Source organism: Coptis chinensis, chromosome 6 (assembly GCF_015680905.1).
Source record: "Coptis chinensis isolate HL-2020 chromosome 6, ASM1568090v1, whole genome shotgun sequence".
In the NCBI taxonomy this organism is placed as follows: Eukaryota; Viridiplantae; Streptophyta; class Magnoliopsida; order Ranunculales; family Ranunculaceae; genus Coptis; species Coptis chinensis.
This window is the reverse complement of record NC_141461.1, coordinates 4,408,474-4,427,689: the sequence shown is the minus strand read 5'-3', so window position 1 is coordinate 4,427,689 and position 19,216 is coordinate 4,408,474. Positions and strand designations below refer to the sequence as shown.

At 36.6% G+C, this 19,216-nt stretch overlaps 3 protein-coding genes and 1 pseudogene across 3 annotated transcripts; 2 read left to right on the top strand and 2 right to left on the bottom strand.

The window, feature by feature from the left end:
• Window positions 1–4,848: 4,848 nt before the first annotated feature.
• On the bottom strand, window positions 4,849–5,244 carry LOC147490916 (pentatricopeptide repeat-containing protein At5g48910-like). The gene has a single exon (XM_086567140.1). It carries the CDS (start codon window positions 5,242–5,244, stop codon window positions 4,849–4,851), a length of 396 nt encoding a protein of 131 aa, XP_086423266.1.
• Window positions 5,245–5,367: 123 nt separating this feature from the next.
• Window positions 5,368–6,912, bottom strand: LOC147490915 (uncharacterized; annotated as a pseudogene).
• Window positions 6,913–11,134: 4,222 nt separating this feature from the next.
• Window positions 11,135–16,450, top strand: LOC147490914 (mitogen-activated protein kinase kinase kinase 1-like). Its single transcript, XM_086564735.1, has 9 exons — window positions 11,135–12,139; window positions 12,803–12,887; window positions 13,165–13,227; window positions 13,352–13,509; window positions 13,885–13,957; window positions 14,046–14,105; window positions 14,291–14,401; window positions 15,195–15,452; window positions 16,114–16,450. The coding sequence occupies exons 1-7, from the start codon at window positions 11,256–11,258 to the stop codon at window positions 14,366–14,368; spliced, it is 1,401 nt and encodes a 466-aa protein (XP_086420861.1). The 5' UTR covers window positions 11,135–11,255; the 3' UTR covers window positions 14,369–14,401; window positions 15,195–15,452; window positions 16,114–16,450.
• Window positions 16,411–18,613, top strand: PDE247 (Tetratricopeptide repeat (TPR)-like superfamily protein). The gene has a single exon (XM_086564736.1). It carries the CDS (start codon window positions 16,567–16,569, stop codon window positions 18,073–18,075), a length of 1,509 nt encoding a protein of 502 aa, XP_086420862.1. The 5' UTR covers window positions 16,411–16,566; the 3' UTR covers window positions 18,076–18,613.
• The last annotated feature ends 603 nt before the right edge of the window (window positions 18,614–19,216 follow it).

Genomic DNA, 19,216 nt, shown 5'->3' with positions numbered 1-19,216 from the left:
GGGATGCATCATAACTTTACACCCACATAGCCAGATGCTTATCAGGGGTGAGGCTTTCTGTTTTCCTATTTACTATTGTTATGCATGTATTTAGTTCTACCTTTCTTTGTCCTTCTGATTTTTTTTTTTCGTTTCTCATCGCGAGTTATTGGAGCGACCGCAGAGCTTAACAACCGTGTTGTAAAAGTCTGGTCCCTGCATGCTCGAGATGGAAAAACTACACTCTTCCCCGAAAGTAAGCTTGAAAACGATCTAACTCGCACTCATTTGGAGCTCCGTGCAACCAAGATGAGCACTAACAAACAAAGCGGAGAAGATTGCTAATCGGACTCCACCGCCTTTAACGAGCTACAGCTGATTCGTCGAGACGGATAAAAAAAAATTTGGAAGAGAAGAATGAGCAATTTAAATTGATTGACCAGAAATATAATGAGGAATGTCGAAGAGCAAGGCACTATATAACAAGTTCCATCAATCGCTACGCAAGAAGAAGGACTAGGAAGATGCTCATCTTTGAAGAAGAAGTAGCGCGTGCCTCGAGGAGCGATATGAGAAGAAACTAGCTCGAGAAGCCCCGCAATTCAATCATATGTAAGATGCACATTGTGTGTTCTTGGGCTGTCTTTTTGAGGAGTATCAAACTAGGTGCAAGGCTCTACTAGAGGCAAACAAGTCCCGACTTTGTTGGTTGCCCGAGCTTGCGCCAAATGGTGACTTTGTCCCCTTGGTGGACTTCGTGGACCTAGAATATGAGGAAAAAGGCAAAGACAATGATGTTTGAAGAAAAAAGGGCACCAGATGGGGTTGAAAGTGAAGCAACTCAAATGGAGCCCGTAACAAAATCACAATGACAGGGAGATGGGGCAAGAGTGGTTACTAAAACACTTCAAGAAGCCCGGCCAAACCATGCAAATACCAACCAACAAATCCTCGAGGTGGAGAAGGATATTTCTCTTCCAACAGCTACTGTTTCGATGGCATAGGCTCCTATCTCTAGCTGAGTTTTTTTTTTCTGATGTACAAGCTTCATTAATGGTAGGAGGAGTAAACATATTAGATTCCAACATCGAGAAAAACCCCATTCTCAGACGTGGTTGTGGATAAAGTAACTAAAAATTTGGATTTATTTTGTTTCATTCTTTCATCCCCGTCGCTCTTTCAATGGATTTCTTTCTCTTTTGAAACCCAAAGTATGAGAACTCGGAGAAACCCAAACTATGAGAACCCGGAGAAGCCAACCACAACAATGAGGATACAAAAGAAAATCTACCTATTGTTATTGTTGTTACGACTTAATTACGATTACTTCACACCATGTTTTGCAAGGACACGATTAAGTTGCATGGTATAAGTACTGGTATAAGTACAATCCCAATAAATAATCCAAACAGAAACTGGTATCTGCAGTTCAGCGCATCCTTTGGGCAGTGGGTGGTAGTTTCTCTGAAGGACCACATGGAAGCTTCTGCCCTGTCTCTCGCTCTATCCGACTTTCCAGTTCCCTGCAAATGCAAATTTGGCTCAGCTTTTCTGGAAACAGTTTGTCCAAATAAATACCTACAACATTGGCAATTGCTCAAGAAACCATCCAATTTTCTACTTTTACGCAACTCCTACACCTAGCTTGAAATCCTTTTGTTTTACCAGCTCTTTGTTGTGTCGGGTGTGTGCATGTGTGGACCTTATTTATGCACTCCAAAATAGTGTTTATGCATGTCATAACCGGTCTAGGTTCTAGCGATGAGCTAAGCGACATACCATCGGCAAATTGAGCGAATACATTTCTCGCGAATACCTAAAGGAATGTCTGTATTCATGCTCATGAACTCGGCCAATTACAGTCAGCGATATTTTCTGTTTTGACTTTATTTAGGATTGTTTAAAGGGACTTTAAACCAAGGTTCTACTCTTTGGAAGCTCACTCGCCAACATCCATATAACAATCTTAAACTTCTCGCATTTCTAACTTTGCTCCACCTATTTGTCTATTTAAGGAGTTGGAACATATCGCTTATTTGTATCAAGTTGAACTTCGGAAAATCAAGAATTGGAACTCTTAAAAACATAGAAATATGTTAGAAACCACGATTCAATCCAATATGACCCTGAACGAAAATGAGCGGAACTTCCATACATTTAAACTTTTGATTACAAATAGGCCCTAAACTTCTGACTTTAGGGCTCACCTATTTTTTTTTTGTGCAAATGATCTTTAACATGGTAAGGCGGGGATAATAGATATTGCCAAACATAGATCACTTTCAAAGTAGTGGTACGTCCTCTGTTCTGGTGTTTATCAGTGTTATTTTCAGACATGGTCATCATCGTGATCTAAACGTAATACTGGCTATGGGCTGATGGGAGTCAATTGGACTGCCAGAGTTCAAGAAGGAATAGCAAGGAGTTCATATAATGAGTGATGGACTCGACTGAAAGAGATTTGGACTGTCATGGGAACAACCAAATTACAACCCAGATCAATATTAGACTTCCATAAGTCAGCTAGCAAGTGTGCATGCTGAATCATTTCTCTGGGAATAAAGACAACTTCACAAGACTCAAAACACTAATACATAGTGACCAACTCTAACAAAAGACTCTGTAATTGCCATGAAGTATCTTCGGTAGACCCATTTACACCTTTCACCGAAGACTACATATCAAATGGACTCCTACTTAGAGTTTTCATAAAAGAGAAACATTATAAAGATGAGTTTAACTAAACTTCTAAAACCATATCACAATAGATCCTTATAAATTTAACAACACAACTTCCCGTATACCACAATGCAGTAGCAGAAGGTAAAAAAAAACTTTTTATACTAACAATTTTTATACAGGCTTATCATAAGTATCGTAGTGATTTTTTTTTAAAACTTACACAATTTTTATTTTCTTTTGCAGATTATTAATAAGAGATAAGATCATCTACGAGGTAATTTCATAATCTACCATGGTATTTATTCGATGTATTTGTTCTTAGCAATAGAAATAATAGTGCATGTTTTACAAGCTAATACAGTTAAAAACCTAATTTGAATAATAAGAAAAAGATAGTTCAGTATCATATTCATATTTTCTGTTATATATGAATCAAATTTTATATTAATTGTGACTAAAATTCGAACAAATAATGCAGGTAAACCACATGGATAGCATAGATGTTGACGAAAATAGTTTCAACTACAATGGAATGATGATTACTAAAAAATTAAGTGATTCGTGGATTATAATTGAGCAAAACAGACTCTGTTACTACAGGATACACAAGAATACTATTTATTATGAAGACTACAAAGGATTGATAGATTAAGTGAAAAATAAAGTCCGGGGAGATCGTTTAGAAAAAAAAAAACAGAAAAGAAGAATTTAGAAGAATAATAGGGAGAAGAAGATGAAATACTGATGAAAAGGAGCAAATAAAAAGTTGTGATGTTAGACTTACCTTTCGGAACATATTAATTCAGATCTTCTGTAACCACTACTTCTTCTAAGTTCTTTTCTTGCATTCACAACTCTTATTGTTTCAACTACATTGCATAGAATAGGGTTGTGAATTTTAGTGTCTTGATAGCAGAACTTGAGACACTTCTATAAAAAATAACTGCCTTCCCTAGAAAACTCCTCAACATCAGTTTCTAAACGATAAAAATTATGTGTGTCTTAACAGTTACAATGTTGGACAAAACATCTCAATAAATAATAATATGCATATGCGAAAAAAGTACAGGCTAGATATTGAGAACGCTGGATGAAGAACTACGTGTTTTTACGACGTAATGGCTTGACTCGATATTTTTTGCTTGGTTACTAAAAATGTCATCCAACCTGTGGCAGATGGGCAAGAATTACGTATGGTGTCCCATCTGCAATCTACAACACAGAATTAGAGAGCGGACGATTCAAAAACACTGTGACATTAAAGGTACCAAAAGACTTATTCTTTAACAGTGAAGACGTCATAGTTAAAGAAATTAATGGAACCCCAACATATTCTGTTGCAAAAGCAGAGGATTTAGCAGCTTTTCACACAATACAATTTATAAAGGATGAACGTGATATGGAAATTGAAAACTTCAATTTTAAAGAACTTATGAAGAAAAGAATAGAAGTTGAAGAGAAACAGAATCAACTCGACATCCTCAAAAATATTATGCTAGATTATTTGGTTGATGATAAACACAACAAAGATAAAATATATTATCTCAAAGAAAAAATTAAAGGAATGAAGGGCATGGAGAGTTCCATAATAAAGAAAAGAAAACCATAAGGATTAGTACTTTAATACCAAAATTTTATTATGTTGGTCACATAGTATTTTTTTAATGGCCGAGGTTTAATGCTTCTTATTTATGAAAGTTTGTCACTATTGAGTCCGTTAATTTTTAGTTTAAATTTACAATATTAGCACGCTCGCTTTTCCAATTCGACTACTTCAAGTTATATTGTGTTAGATATCGAAAAAAATATAAGTCATTTGTTACCTTTGGAGTAGGTATTCGTATCATAGCATTGTTTCGTTTGCTGGCCTTCTAAAAGAAATGAGTAAATGTAAATAAGTGGATGCCCTGAACATTCTACAATGTAAATACTGGACAATGTCTTCCAAATATTAATGAGATAGTGAGTTCCTCCTTCAGTATTCTAATGCCAAATACCAGATGATCTTTTAAAAAAAAAACACACCATTAGGAGTGCAAAAGAATTAGGTAGTCGACAACATTCTTAGATGTCTAGATTTTTTTAGTATTATCGGGGCAGTTTTGCAACTCCATTATATAAACTCTCCTAAATCACCACAAATTACCACAAGAGCACAATCCATCATGAAAATGGTAAAACCTCATGTTATCCTTCAACAATCTCTCTCCTCATAATCAAAGACGCACCACACATCACAGTGTGGAAATCCTCACACACTCTGAGGTTCTTTACAATCCTAATGGGGGTTCCAGCAGTCGTAGTCAATAGTCCAACTGATGTTTGTAAAAGCTCCTCCAGTACTTCCTTGATCTCTTTTGACTTTGGGTGCGTAACGTCACCAGCAAATAACTCATGTATAATCCCATCCTCTGCTTCCATCAAGCTGCAGCCAGCGCTCTTTCTGAGTCCTTTTTCTCTAATTAGGATTTCCATGGATCCAACAAACACCAAGGAGTGCTCCCCACATGCCTCAATAGGCATCGTCGCTGCATGGTTTAAGGCTTCTTCCAAGTGTCTAGCACGACCAAGAAGATCTACCATTACTACGTCAAAAAAAACACCAAGAAAATTAATATCTAGATGACATATTACACCATTCACTATGACCAAGAAAATCGGTTTTGGAACCTGGAGCTTATAAACGACCTAAAAGCTTGAAACTAACTAAAAAGTGATGAAAAATTCCATGTTAACACAAATGAAAAGAACAACCACATCCTCGCTAAACCTACCCGCCCATAAACTTCTTCTTTGAAAGTGCCAGTACCTTCGGGGTGCACGCTCCATAAATCTGCCCGATAGGCATTCATATGCCATGTGTCCACGTCCACCACAGTTGTGGCATATCATCAAGCCCCCCGTGCAATCCCTGCTCATGTGCCCAACCTGATGGCAGCTCCGGCAAACAATGTCTCTGTAACCACTATCGCAAACTCCACCACCTCTTTCTCCTACAAATTCAGATTTTGGGCACTGCCTAGCAACATGACTCATTCGAACAGTCACGACCCAGGTGGACAGTCTTCTAGCAATTGTTGCATGCCTTATCATTTGTGCAGTCAACAACTATATGGCCTTGCTTATAGCAGTTGTTGCAAACCCTAAGGTCACCAGGTGGTAGAGAAGGCGCCGCGCAATCTTTGGCAATGTGACCAGCCTTACCACAAGTATGGCATATCCCCTCATTTTGGCAATCACTGCCCATGTGGCTAAGCTCACGACAATTCCAGCACAATGACTTGGTGGAACACTTAGTTGCAATGTGCCTGATAACAATGCCAAGGAAAGATAACATATCCATATTAAAAAATTTTGGATGTAGATGGAGGAGGAGAGTGTTTCATTACCCAGGAACACCACAGTTGTTACAAACTGCCACATTAGGGCACTCCCTGGCATAATGACCTGGTCGCTTGCAATTCTTGACCAGGTTGTCTTGACTGGAAACAACAAATACAAGAAAGTTACAGTCAAAGGTCTTTCTCTATGCTGATTTTTCTTGAGTAAGTTAAATTAATGCCAATTCATTTAGGATATAAACCTTTTCCTGTAAAGCGGTCAAAATCAATAAGAAACTGCAACACAAGCTTTTATTCCACAACTCAGAGGAAACTATAAAGTTCGGCAACCTCATTTTTTAATCTAAGGAACCTATCCAGCACCTGGGAATCCCCATCCTAAGATTCGAAGAAAGATTCACTTATTGTTAAGATTAGATATGCCAACAGATAGATGGGCGGGGACGATTTCATGAAATTGCAAAATTTGAAAGACAGACGGATGGGTCAAAATTAAAGAGCAATACAATTACTTGGCAAAGTGAGCTTTTCAATCCAACAAGATGACTAGATGTCAAAGTAATGCTTGACTGGGGATTCAGACCATTTGAGAGATTATGCACAAGACCTACAAAGATCTTGACTCCGCCGAGGAAGGCCCACACTCCTTGCAATAAAAATACCACAAGATTAACTACTACCTAATAAATAACATGTATTTCATAGCGTCAAGAGACTACATCAAATAGAACACATAAGTTCCAAATAAAACAACAATACTTGATACAAAAGAATCAAACAAAACCAACCAATCATTACATACCTGTGCCAATCTCCCCAATGCAGATGCTGACATTTCCCTAAGCTGTGTATCTGGAGATTGAAGCATCTCAACAACACAAACACTTCTACTCACAACTACTATTAACATTAAAAATAACTGCTATTGTTCTTTAAGTATGCAATCTGAATCTGTACCAGCAAACTGCCTAAGTAAAACCTCTATCATAAATGATAATTAACTGAGAGTGTACTTAAACTTTTACCTCCGTGGAAGCCTCCTTATAACAGCCTCATCAAGGTCAAAAGGACGATTGGTTGCAGCAAGTACCAATACACTTTCTTTATGATTCCAACATAATGATTTTGATGGTAATTGGGGTTGTTTTAAAGTCGATTTGATTGAAAAACGTGTTAAGCCTCTATTAGTCTGCCTCACAAGGAAAAAAAAGTGTGGGAAATGATAAAACAAGTAAAGAAATGTGATGAGATATAGCCCAAATGTTAACACGTGAAGAAAACGAAATTAAGAGATTCAAACGTGAAATCAAGTGGTATGTTGAAATAACCAACCTCAAACATGAAAAAGAAAAGAAAATCCTCAAGTCTATTCGTGAAAAATATAATGGGCTTAAGCCCAAGTTAAAGACACCAAACCATATTTGCGACATTAGCCGAATAGTACAATTATAGGTGGATGAAGTTAGAATAATACACAAACTAAACTTCAAATCAAATACGGAAGCCTAATCAATTTACACCTATAAATACACCACAACAATGCCTCAAGTAAAATAATTTTAAGAAAACTTATCATCATAAACAAGGATTCAGAGCTACTACAAAAAAAAAGGTACACATTCTAAAAAAAAAATCAATCTTATTAGATTTTTTAATAATATTAGTTAACATGTGTTATTTTAATCTATGAATTAAGCATAAATATTTGAACAGATAGTTGTATGCTTTAGAGTGTGAATTTCAGCCCATGACTAGAACTAACAACAACAAGCTTAAGTATCCTATCAACAAGTCATAATTCCTTACACATTAACCCAATCCGGTACTTCCCAATCAAACTGCTACAAACTGCATTAAACTAACTTCAATGTCTGCTACTTCCTTTTTAATTTGAATGAGTGATTAAAATAATTTTAATATCTCATAGCTATGCATAGTTGCTAATATTTTTTACAATAATTTAATATAACGGCACCCGTTCGTAGGACGGGTTCGAAGACTAGTTTAGAGAATGATGGTTTTATCAAATTGATTATATGCATAGTTCGGGATTTCGGAATTTTCGGAATTCCGATAAATCCAAAAACTGAAATCCATTAAATTTCGACCCTATTATATTCAGAATTTCAAATTCTTTTGGAATTTCAGATATTTTGACTCTATATTAGGAATTCTGGTTTTTTGGAAAACCGAAATTTCAGGCAGAATTCCAGAGTTTCGTTCGGAATCACGAACTATGATTATATGTGCTCCATTGACCTATTTTTTTAAGTGTTGGAATAAAAACCCAACAACATTCATAACAACCATTAGATATATGTCGAAATCCCTATCTGTAGGGGTTCTAAACTTCTAATGTCAGTCAAACTGTTCATAAACTGATGCGCTGGAGGCGGCTTTCTGAGAAATCACACTAAAGTTTCCCTCAAATGCTATTAAAAAATAAATAAAAAGAAACTGATATAAGAAATTCCGTTACATTCTTGAAGTACTTAACTAGAGGCTGCTTCAGCACTCGCCTATCTGAGCATTCTTAATTCGAAATATGAAATCAAGGACGTAAATTTATGAAATAGCAGATCATGTTTAAATTTGATTTGAATAATTTTTGACAGTATAGAAATCATTTGCATTTTGTTTGAGGCTGGATTTTAGAGTCCGTACCAAGCAATAATTTCAACATCCGTATTCTAGCTAGCTTAGTAGACTTAACCAACGAGCGTGTTTCACTGGGACCATTCTCTTCGTTGTCTTTGATTAGTAAATTACTAGAACAGAGTCAACACACTTTCGTGCTCAAATTTACATATATATATATATATATATATATATATATATATATATATATATATATATATACACAAAAAGTCTTTAGCAACACACAAAATGAACCGAAACTTGTGAACACAATGAAGTGGCACTCATCAGGCAGGGGGTGCGTGTGTATTTCTCAAAGAAGTACTGCAAATCAAGGTCTCTCTGCTTGCCACGTCATTGTGTTCACAAGTTTCGGTTCAAAGTGTGTGTTGCTATAGACTCACTCATATATATATATATATATATATATATATTTGGGGAGATATCCATATGCAACACGTTTTTGTTCAACAAGTTGAACTAATGGTTGATACTTGGGTGCCTTTGATACTTTGTGTATATAATCTTACCACTATATAGATTACTAGGGCATGCCTGCGCCTACGCCACCTGAGACCCTCGGCGCTGCGACATTATCCTCGACAACTCATCGCGCGCCCGTGCAAGCGTCTGATCTTAAAGCGTAAAATATTCAAGACAAAAGACCAACGAAAACAACTCAATTTATAAATACAAATATGAGGCCATCCCAATTACCCATTATCTATAAGCCCAAATCAATTGGAGGCTTATAACGGTTTATGCCAAATTGCTTGCCCAACAATTTATAAGTCCAAATCAGAATTGTTGACTTTTGGTTGATTTTTGGATAGATCTCATAAGATTGATTACACTTTAACAAAATTACACAAACTCTCCAAACACTTTGGATCTGCTTTATATATCACAACTTAGAAAAACGATAGAACCTTTGGATGGAGTCTCACAAAGAACTTCACACCATTGCTTTTTATTAGATAGAAGATATCTACAAAATATACATATTTTGGAATCTCCAACCGTTTCAAATGTTGATTTGAAAATAGAATTTGTTTTAACATTTAAAATTTTGCAATTCATTTTTGGCATCTATATAAATTTTCAAGTGAGTCTAATTTTTTTTTTTCAATAGAAAAAATAGAGACCATTCTATAAACTGTTAAATATGGATCCCTCCTCTATATATTTTTAAACAGCTAATGTCCATACCAATATGCAATAGTTTGGTTCCACGTGACACTTCAGCAAAGGGTTACACTCCCACACAGTTGCATCTTACTTTTCTCTTTCTAGACGACCCATTTCATTTTCTCTCTTAACAAAAAAATCACAAAAACTAACTCATACCTCATTAATGAATATTTTTCCAACTTCAAATGGATTTCTCCTCATTAAGACAAAGAAAACCAAAACTCAATCGAAGGAACACGAGTAAAAACATATATTACGAACCCCACTCTTGATCAAGCTTCCCTACTACTTCAATTATAACCACCATTAATTTTATATGTTATGAATGTGGTATTGGTGTTTTCCCCTTTTTATGGTTAGTTTTGTTTGAGACTAGAACCAAAACATTATTTAAACACTTTATTTTTAGTTACAATATGACAAATTTTGATTTTTTTTATAATTGCTTGAAAAGTGTGACTAAATCTTTCCAAAATTGAAGTTGATCAGATGTTACCTCTTGGCCGACCACCATGTCACAGCAAAAATTGAACGGATTGCCAATGCAATCTATTGAAAAATGGGCTATTAAATCGTTGAGTACTCCCCGAGTAATCGGTGAGTATTCGCTACTCGCTGCTTAGCCGACTCGACTAACAATTTAATCCTCGATTATAATCGGGCTCAAAAACTCATAGAGTACTCGCCTGATTAGCCGAGTAATTGTGTTAACTATTTCAATGTTAAACATTGAACTCGACATTTCGCCGATTCAACCAACTCTCGATTCTGTAAAATTCTACATTTTAATCATATTTATTTTAGTTGATTGAGTGTTTTAATTGTTTATTAATTGATTGGGTTTTTAATTAGCTTCCTTATGTTGGTATTTTAAAGTTAAATATATTTAATAATTATTTGTAAAGAAATATAGTGTTATAAAAAATCGTCCGATTAATCTCCGACCGATTACACCTACTTGCTCTTCAAGCGAGTAGCGACCGAGTAGCGATTTAACTGCACAGAAAAAATCTCGGTAAAAAATCTTGATTATGAAGACTCAATTAGTGATTTTACAACAAAAAAAACAATCATCTGTAAATAATTTTTTTTTTTTTTTTTTTATGGTAGTAGTTTTAGTTAATAATCAAAAGAATCTTACATAATTGCTCACAAAACATCTCCGTCTAGCGAAATTCCAAAGGGTTGAACGAGTTAGTTCCACGTGGCACTCGTGCAAAATGTTACACTCACACACAATTACTTTTCTCTCTCTTGAGACACGGCTACACTAGTCCACGCGTAGACTCGTCTTCTTTTCTACTTCAGTCAGCCATTTCATTTCATTTGTCTCAAAACACAAAAAAAAAAAAAAAAAAAAAAAGAAAAAGCCAAAAACTAGCTCATACCTCATTCCACGAATGAACGCTTTTCCAAATTCTTCAAATGGATTTCTCCTCGTTAATACAAAAACGAAGAAAACCAAAACTTGATCGAAGAAACGCAATTAAAAACATAGATTACGAAGCACCATCTTCATCTAGCTTCACATCATCAACTTCTAATGACGTGGGATCACTTAGAACTCGTTCACTAGACATCTCACCCTACGCAAAGACTCAAACTAGTTTCCGTATTGAAGGAACAGAAGGTGAGATTGATCGAATTTGTTATAGCTTGGGTTTATCTGGACCAGATGATTTGTCAATACCCACTTCTCTTTGGGAGTCAACTCGAAAATCACGTTCTTCTGAACTTTATTTTCCTAAAAATGAAGTGGGTGTTGAAAAAGATTGTTTTTTGAGTAGGTTTGGCGGTGGGGAAAGGGTTTTAGATAGTGGGGGTAGTGAAAAAGGTGTAAATTTACTTCCTTTAAATGCGGGTAATGGTGAAAGAGGGATTAGAGGGATTAGACCGCCTGTTCTTGCGCCTCCGCCATTGGTTTCGAGGCCGGTTTTGGATAATTTAGGTTCTTCTTGGGATATTTTGAAGTCGTTTGCGCCGGATAATGATAGTAAAGGAGGGTCTTACTCTTATAGATGTTTATCTGATGAAGAGAATGGTGATGGGGAGGAGGAAGATGAGGTGGTGGTGAGAATGGATGGGATGATTATTGAAGAAGATGGGGGAGTGAGGTTTGGGGAGACTACACTTTTATCGGAATCGTGTTCGTTTTCCACTTCAAATGATGATGATTCGTCGAGTCAGAATACGGATCCTATGTATATTATTTCGCCTAATGCTAGATTTAAACGGGATATTAAGTCGTGGACGAAAGGTAGTCTTCTTGGCAGCGGATCATTTGGAACTGTGTACGAAGGACTAAGCGAGTAAGTAGACTGTGTTTTGAAACTCAATTTACTTGTGTATTTCTGTCTTACCACTGCATTGTCAGTAATCTAGTTCATGAATAAGAGTACTATGTAGTTGTAGCTGTTTGACCCACGGTATAATATTTAGCTTCCAGTGGATTTTGATGAAAACGGCAGTCTTCAACTTGCTTAAACTTAGTAAGAGAATTATAATGGAGCTATGAGGATTGAATGTTGAAGAAATTTCTCATGCTCAGTGTAGCTCCTTTAGAGATAGTGTCACTAGCACAACTTGGTAGTGAAAAATTAGGTAGTTGTAACTGTTTAGCATTATAATACTCAGGTTTAGCGGGTTTTCAGTGTTGTTTATATATCAAGGACATTGCCATCTTCTGGCTTAAACCATGTAAGAGAATTTTTAACAAAATGGAGCTATGAGGATTTGATTTTGTAGAAATTTCACATGCTTAGCATAGCTTCCTAGTAGATAGTGTCACTAGCGCAACTTGTTGATATGTCTGTGGCAGCTTCTAATGGGTCGTGTAGGTGCAATGAATTTGACCTGAGTCTCCCCCCTCCCCCCCTACATAATTCATTCTAGAAATGAATATATGGTAGGATTCTGACCTGCTAATGCAGTAGCATAATCATGGTTTCTTAATTAGTCTAGTGTCTCTGCAGTGATGGATTTTTCTTTGCTGTGAAAGAGGTCTCTTTGCTTGATCAAGGGAGCCAAGCCAAGCAGAGTATAGTTCAACTTGAGCAGGTGAGATACGCTTAAGTTTATTTTTTCGTAACAAGCTAGACTTTTTTTTTAATTGCAGTTTGTCAAAAACATCGTAAGCATGTTAATTTAGATTGAATATTGGCATTCAAACTTAAAGTCCTGGGAGTGCTTTTAGATGTTATTTATCTTTATTTTTTTTATGAATTGCCACCTTATTCGTGAGACGTTAATCTATCTTACTGTACTTATGGAGTATGACAACAATGTTCTTCCTTGAATTGCTTCCTTATGACTCCGTTTGTTCTTGTTGGTTCAGGAAATTTCTCTATTAAGTCAGTTTGAGCATGAAAACATTGTTCAGTATCTTGGCACAGACAAGGTAGTGTTTTATTGGGCTTTCTTGAGTTGATAACTCCTTATTTTTTGTGTGTGTGTGTGTTTTTTTTTTTTGCAAATCTTGGAGAGATGATTAAGTGTATTCTGTTTCCGTCATATTTCTTCAGGATGAGGAGAAACTATATATCTTCCTCGAGCTTGTCACAAAAGGTTCTCTTGCTCAACTTTATCAGAAGTATCATTTGCAAGATTCTCAGGTCTCTGCATACACAAGGCAGATTCTCCATGGTTTGACGTATCTACATGACCGTAATGTGCTTCACAGGTGAGACAACAGATATTGTTATATGGTGTTTAGGTATTTGTGGTCCTAGGATTTGCTTCCAATTCAAACTATTACCACACTTAACAGTTACTGTTCTAGAAGAAAATGCTTTAAAATTTAGCGACTTGAAGTCCTCCCCCCCCCCCCCCGAAAAGACACACAAACACTGATTTTAAACATTCAGCATGGTTAGGATGGGATGGTTTCAGTTTCTCAAGTGATTTCTAAGCTTGCCTTAGTGTTTTGGTTATTTAGCACTGGAGTTCTCTTTTAGATTTGACTAATTTTTTTTTGTCCTGAATATTTCGGGCTGCTTCTGTTCCCTTCTACTTCTAAGTTCTATCTAACACACTTTTCTTTTTTATGTCATCTCAGGGATATTAAATGTGCTAATATATTGGTGGATGCCAGTGGATCAGTGAAACTTGCAGATTTTGGATTGGCAAAGGTTTCTTTCTTTCTTTGCGCTTCCTGTAACTTGTTAAGCAATTGTAGTTCTTTGTCACCTTATATTGCTTTTTTGTTCACCTTCGCAGGCAACCAAATTCAATGATGTGAAGTCTAGCAAAGGGACTCCATTCTGGATGGCACCTGAGGTGAGCATTTTTTTTATGCCATTTTACACTCTGCATTAGGTGGGGAATTGTCAGTACTTCAATCTGATTGGGGAAGTCAGGTTTAATCGTTCAATACCAATCAATGCATGGATGATCTGCCTTTTGAATTCATGAATAATGTATGTAATGTTTTGTTAAGTCATAATACATTTTGTGAAATGTAGGTTGTCAACAAAAGAGTCATGGCTATGGGCTTGCAGCTGATATATGGAGTCTTGGCTGCACTGTCTTGGAGATGTTAACTTCGTCAAGTTCCTTACTCTCATTTGGAATCTGTAAGTATTCTCTCTGCCAAATTCCGTCTTAAATACTTTTTTTCTGATTGAATTAATTGAGAAGTTATTTGCTTGTCATTGATTGTAGCATTAATGTAAACCGATATTTAAGTAGTGGTAGATGATATCTTTTAGCATTTAAGTGACATTCAGTATGAGCTGTATTATTGGTTGGTGACTTCTGATAGTATCGGTGGTTATATAATTTATTCAAAGTGAAAGAAGCTAGCAAGGTAACATTTTTTTTCCTCCCAATGTTCAAAATCTAGAGCTTCGATGGTTTCTCTTTGGTGTAGTTAGTCGGTGCTGGACATGAAAATCATTCGCAGAAAACTCTTAATTGGTCCAATTAATCCTCGAAGAAGTAGACCTGGTTGCTAGTCGATCCTGTATCGGTTAGCTATGAATTTCTAATTTAACTGCCAAGTATGTTTGTATCAGCACGTGGAAATGATTATTTTTGGTTAACCATGAATCTCATGTAACTCTGTGATTCCATTTATAGTTTTCAGTCAAATGGACCTCAATTTGATATATCATCTTTGTGACGTGGAATAAATTGGTTAATGAACTTACTTTCAATGTCAGAGTTCCATTTCTCTCAGTACTATTCTCAAGTATGAAGTTCCGCGAAATGACTGCTTTGTGGAACGGGATCATTTGTAGGGAACCGAACGTGGATACACTGTCTAAGCCAATATTTGTTAAAATATTTGTTCGAGGTCATATTTTCAAAATCCATCGTTCAGTATATAAGCATTTATTAACTTGTTATCTTGGGTTGCCTTGACAGATGCAAGCATTATTTAGGATTGGGAGGGGTGAACCACCTCCAGTTCCTAATTCCCTCTCCAGAGTTGCACGCGACTTTATCCTCCAGTGCGTACAAGTTAGTGCAGATGATCGGCCCACAGCAGCTCAGCTGTTGGAGCACCCATTTGTAAAGAGGGTGTTGTTTGCTTCCTCTGGACCTGCATCTCCTTTACATCATAATTGGAGACAATCTTAATTTCATTTCCCATTAGCATTTGATGGATCAGAGAGAGTTTGAGTAAGTCATTTATCATTTTATCGTAATATAAGTATTTTGCTTATGAGAGAGGGTCACCGAATGTTAAGTTACTATTGGTTTGTACTCGTACTTCCCCAAGCATAGTTATTAGCATTGTACAGAACAAAAAATGTCCTCCTTCCATTATTTCTTTATCTGAACCATATTTGCAAGCATCTACATACTTAAAAGGAGACACAGTTATGAAGTTATATGAAACTCTTCATCAAAATTGGATTAGGAGAATATCTTCCCTTGTGGCATTGATTAATAGTTTGTGTTCATTGTCCGACTTTCATCTATATATTAACCATGCTCTTGCATTTATGCATATTTTGTGGGACAATAATATGGTATCCCATTTGCACTGTACGAGTGTTCTGACTTCTGAGACTCTGATTCAGATCAATGAAAGGGGAACAATTGTGAGAAGAAAAAGTTACACGTCTCTACTATTATTACTAATATTCCCCTTTGTTGGTGTAAATGGAAATAATATGAAGTCCTCCATTTGTTATTGTTAACCAAGTGAATTTTGCTCAGTCTAATCTGGAAATTAATGACACGAATATATGGATAAGGATAACTTTAGAATCATGTGTTGTAGCTTCTCTCTGTAGCTCCTTTAACCATTGACATATATCCCCCTTTGCCCTTGCAGGATGATTGCTTAGATGACTGGATGTCACACTTATACCCACTCTCATAAGTGGTGTTGCATGTTCAAGAATTTCATGCAGCAGCAGCTCTAAAACGTCAAGATTATGTGTGTTGCTCACTTGCTCCAGCATAATTACCTTCCTCTTGTTGTATTCAGTTTTGTACTGCTCTTTTCACATTTCCTTTATTTATTTTTCTCTACCAATGATTGTTTGGCGCCTGAGATCACAAGTGTAAATTGTATTAGCTGTATAATCCATATTGTAATACTCCCAATTGATGTATTAGCAAACTACACTTTCCAATTTCCATCTATCAGAATTCAGTCTTGTTTGCAAGGTTGTGTGTGTGTCCCACGTCAGCATTTTATTTATTTTATTATTTTTTTAAAAATGTTCCAACGTTACATTTTTATTTATTTTCCAACGGTAATGTTTTTTTTTTAAAAAACAGTATGAACTTTCCCGCTACTTGTTCCTCCACAACTCAACTTCCTCAACTCCCCACCTCGAATCCCAACACTGTCAATAAATCTCGTCTTTTAATCCAAAGAAAACTAGATCAAACAGTCTCATGGACTTGTTCCATTACTCATTACTGTAAAAAAGGAATGTTATCTGAGGCAGCAAGTGAGTTTAATCGAATGAGACTTGCTGGTAATGAACCAAATGACATTACTTTCGTTACACTTCTATCCGGTTGTGCACATTTTCCGTCAAAGTCTCACCGTTTCGGAGTTTCGATACATGGGTATGTTTCGAAACTGGGTTTTGATAAAGAAAATGTTATGTTATGGACTGCTGTTATGGATTTGTATGGGAAGTATTGTAAGGTGGGTTTAGCTAGAAGAGTGTTTGATGAAATGAGTGTGAAGAATTCGATGTCGTGGAATACAATGATTGATGGGTATATGAGGAATGGGGATTTTGAGAATGCGGTTGTTTTGTTTAATGAGATGCCTGGTAGGGATAAGATTACTTGGACTGCTTTGATTAATGGGTTTGTGAAAAAGGGGCGTTTCGAGGAAGCATTGGAGTGTTTTCGAGAAATGCAGGTGTCTGGAGTGGAACCTGATTATGTGACTGTTATTGCTGTTTTAGCTGCATGTGCTAATTTTGGTGTGCTTGGTTTTGGCATTTGGGTTCACTGCTATGCGATGCGTCATGGTTTTTGTGAGAATATAAGGGTAAGAAACTCGTTGATTGATATGTACTCGCGTTGCGGATGTATAGAATTTGCTCATCAGCTGTTTAGGAACATGGAAACAAGAAGCTTAGTGTCGTGGAATTCAATGATTGTGGGTTTGGCTATTAATGGGCATGCAGAGGATGCACTTGAACATTTCTGTATGATTCAAAAGGAGGGGTTTAAACCAGATGGAGTCAGTTATACCGGTGCTCTGACTGCTTGTAGTCATGCAGGCTTAGTTGAAAAGGGGTTGCAGTTGTATGATGCCATGACAAAAGTTCAAGGAATAGCCCCTAGGATTGAGCATTATGGGTGTATGGTGGATCTTCTTAGTCGTGCTGGACGTTTGGAAGATGCTTTCAGTGTAATAGAAAGCATGCCTATGAAGCCAAATGAAGTTGTATTGGGGTCACTGTTGGCTGCTTGTAGAACTCATGGGAATATCAGTTTGGCTGAGAGGTTGATGGGATACCTTGTTGAGTCAAAGCCTGATTCTGATTCCAATTACGTTGTTCTTTCAAACATGTATGCTGCAGCAGGAAGATGGGATGGTGTAGGTAAGGTTAGGAGAACAATGAAAGCTCATGGAATAACAAAGAGACGAGGAGTCAGTGCCATTGAGATAGATTGTAGCTTCCATGAATTTATGGCTGGAGATAAATCTCACATGGATTCAGAGTATATCTATGCAATTCTTGATCAACTCTCTCTTGAATCGATGTTATATGGTTATGTTCCTGAAACCAATCTGGATGACTTATCCGAATGTGATTGAAGTTAGCAAACCAACCATTTAGCTCCAAACAGGAGATGTTAAATCATGCTTAAATGCCTGAAGTGTCTTGCACATGGTGTATATGTCCTAAGCAGAGTTACAGATATTTGCTGAAAGTATCAAGGCTAAGAAGATTACTATGAGTTGTATGGCTTTGATGTGATGGCGGTGGTGGCTGGGAGGGGTTCTCCAAAGTGACTCAGTCTGATGTCTTATGCAGGCTTGTAATCCACTGTAGTTAACCAAAGATGTGCAGATGATGGCTTGAATCCCTCAATGGATGTATGTACTCAAGGATTCTTTTATTTTCCGCGCAATAAAATCCATACTAGGTTCCATTATTTGATTTGTTGCGCAACTGTACAATCAATATTCAGAGGTTCGATTGCTATGGATTTGGCATAAAGTAAGTAGAAATTTCATATTTGATTGTATGTTGTGTAAATTTTTTTGGATTTGGCTGTGCTGATGGCTCAATAGTACACACAGGATGTAAGAACGCCAAGTTTTTTTATGGAACAGTTACTTTTTTTGCGCATTTTGCTTTCATATATTTTCTTTACAGTGGAAAATTCTCCCCATGTTCTCCCCCATTAAGAAAAACAAAAAGCCTCCTTACGACGTGATAGTAGTGAGCATTAATTCTGTTTCAGGGACCAATTGGTCCAAATATTTTTTGTAGATCATGCAAAATTGTGCTATAGTCTTGTGAGGTTTAAGCCCGTAAAAGACTGCAGTCATGGACTTCAAAGTTCAAACAGGTAAGCATCACTCATCAGTACGTCTTTGTGATATCACCATGTTAACCATGTGAGTATTGACTTTATTTGCATTGCAAGATTCGACACTTACACACGGACAACACAATATCATGTTGTGAGGAGAGATGAACGAACGTTTGTGCACCCCAAAATGAAATCCTGTGGAGCCTGTCGACTTTGGGGGGTGGGGGGATACCACTAGCTAACACTGACTGAAGTAGTCGTTTCAAAGCACATCAACTAAGGACTAAATACACTAAACTCCAAGTGAACATGACATAAAATGGATGTTTTCCTGGTGTTCAGGCGTGCTAACAATTCTCTTATTTTATCATTCTAGATTTTAGAAGATAGTGGATAAATGGATATGGCCATATAGT

What these genes read in the sequence shown, in the direction of transcription:
- LOC147490916 (XM_086567140.1), bottom strand. Translation starts at nt 5,244, where the DNA reads ATGGTAGATCTTCTTGGTCGTGCTAGACACTTGGAAGAAGCCTTAAAC.
- LOC147490914 (XM_086564735.1), top strand. Translation starts at nt 11,256, where the DNA reads ATGGATTTCTCCTCGTTAATACAAAAACGAAGAAAACCAAAACTTGAT. An exon ending in CAGATTTTGGATTGGCAAAG is followed by an intron (nt 13,958 to 14,045) that starts GTTTCTTTCTTT and finishes TCACCTTCGCAG; the next exon opens with GCAACCAAATTCAATGATGT. An exon ending in CATTCTGGATGGCACCTGAG is followed by an intron (nt 14,106 to 14,290) that starts GTGAGCATTTTT and finishes TGTGAAATGTAG; the next exon opens with GTTGTCAACAAAAGAGTCAT.
- PDE247 (XM_086564736.1), top strand. Translation starts at nt 16,567, where the DNA reads ATGAACTTTCCCGCTACTTGTTCCTCCACAACTCAACTTCCTCAACTC.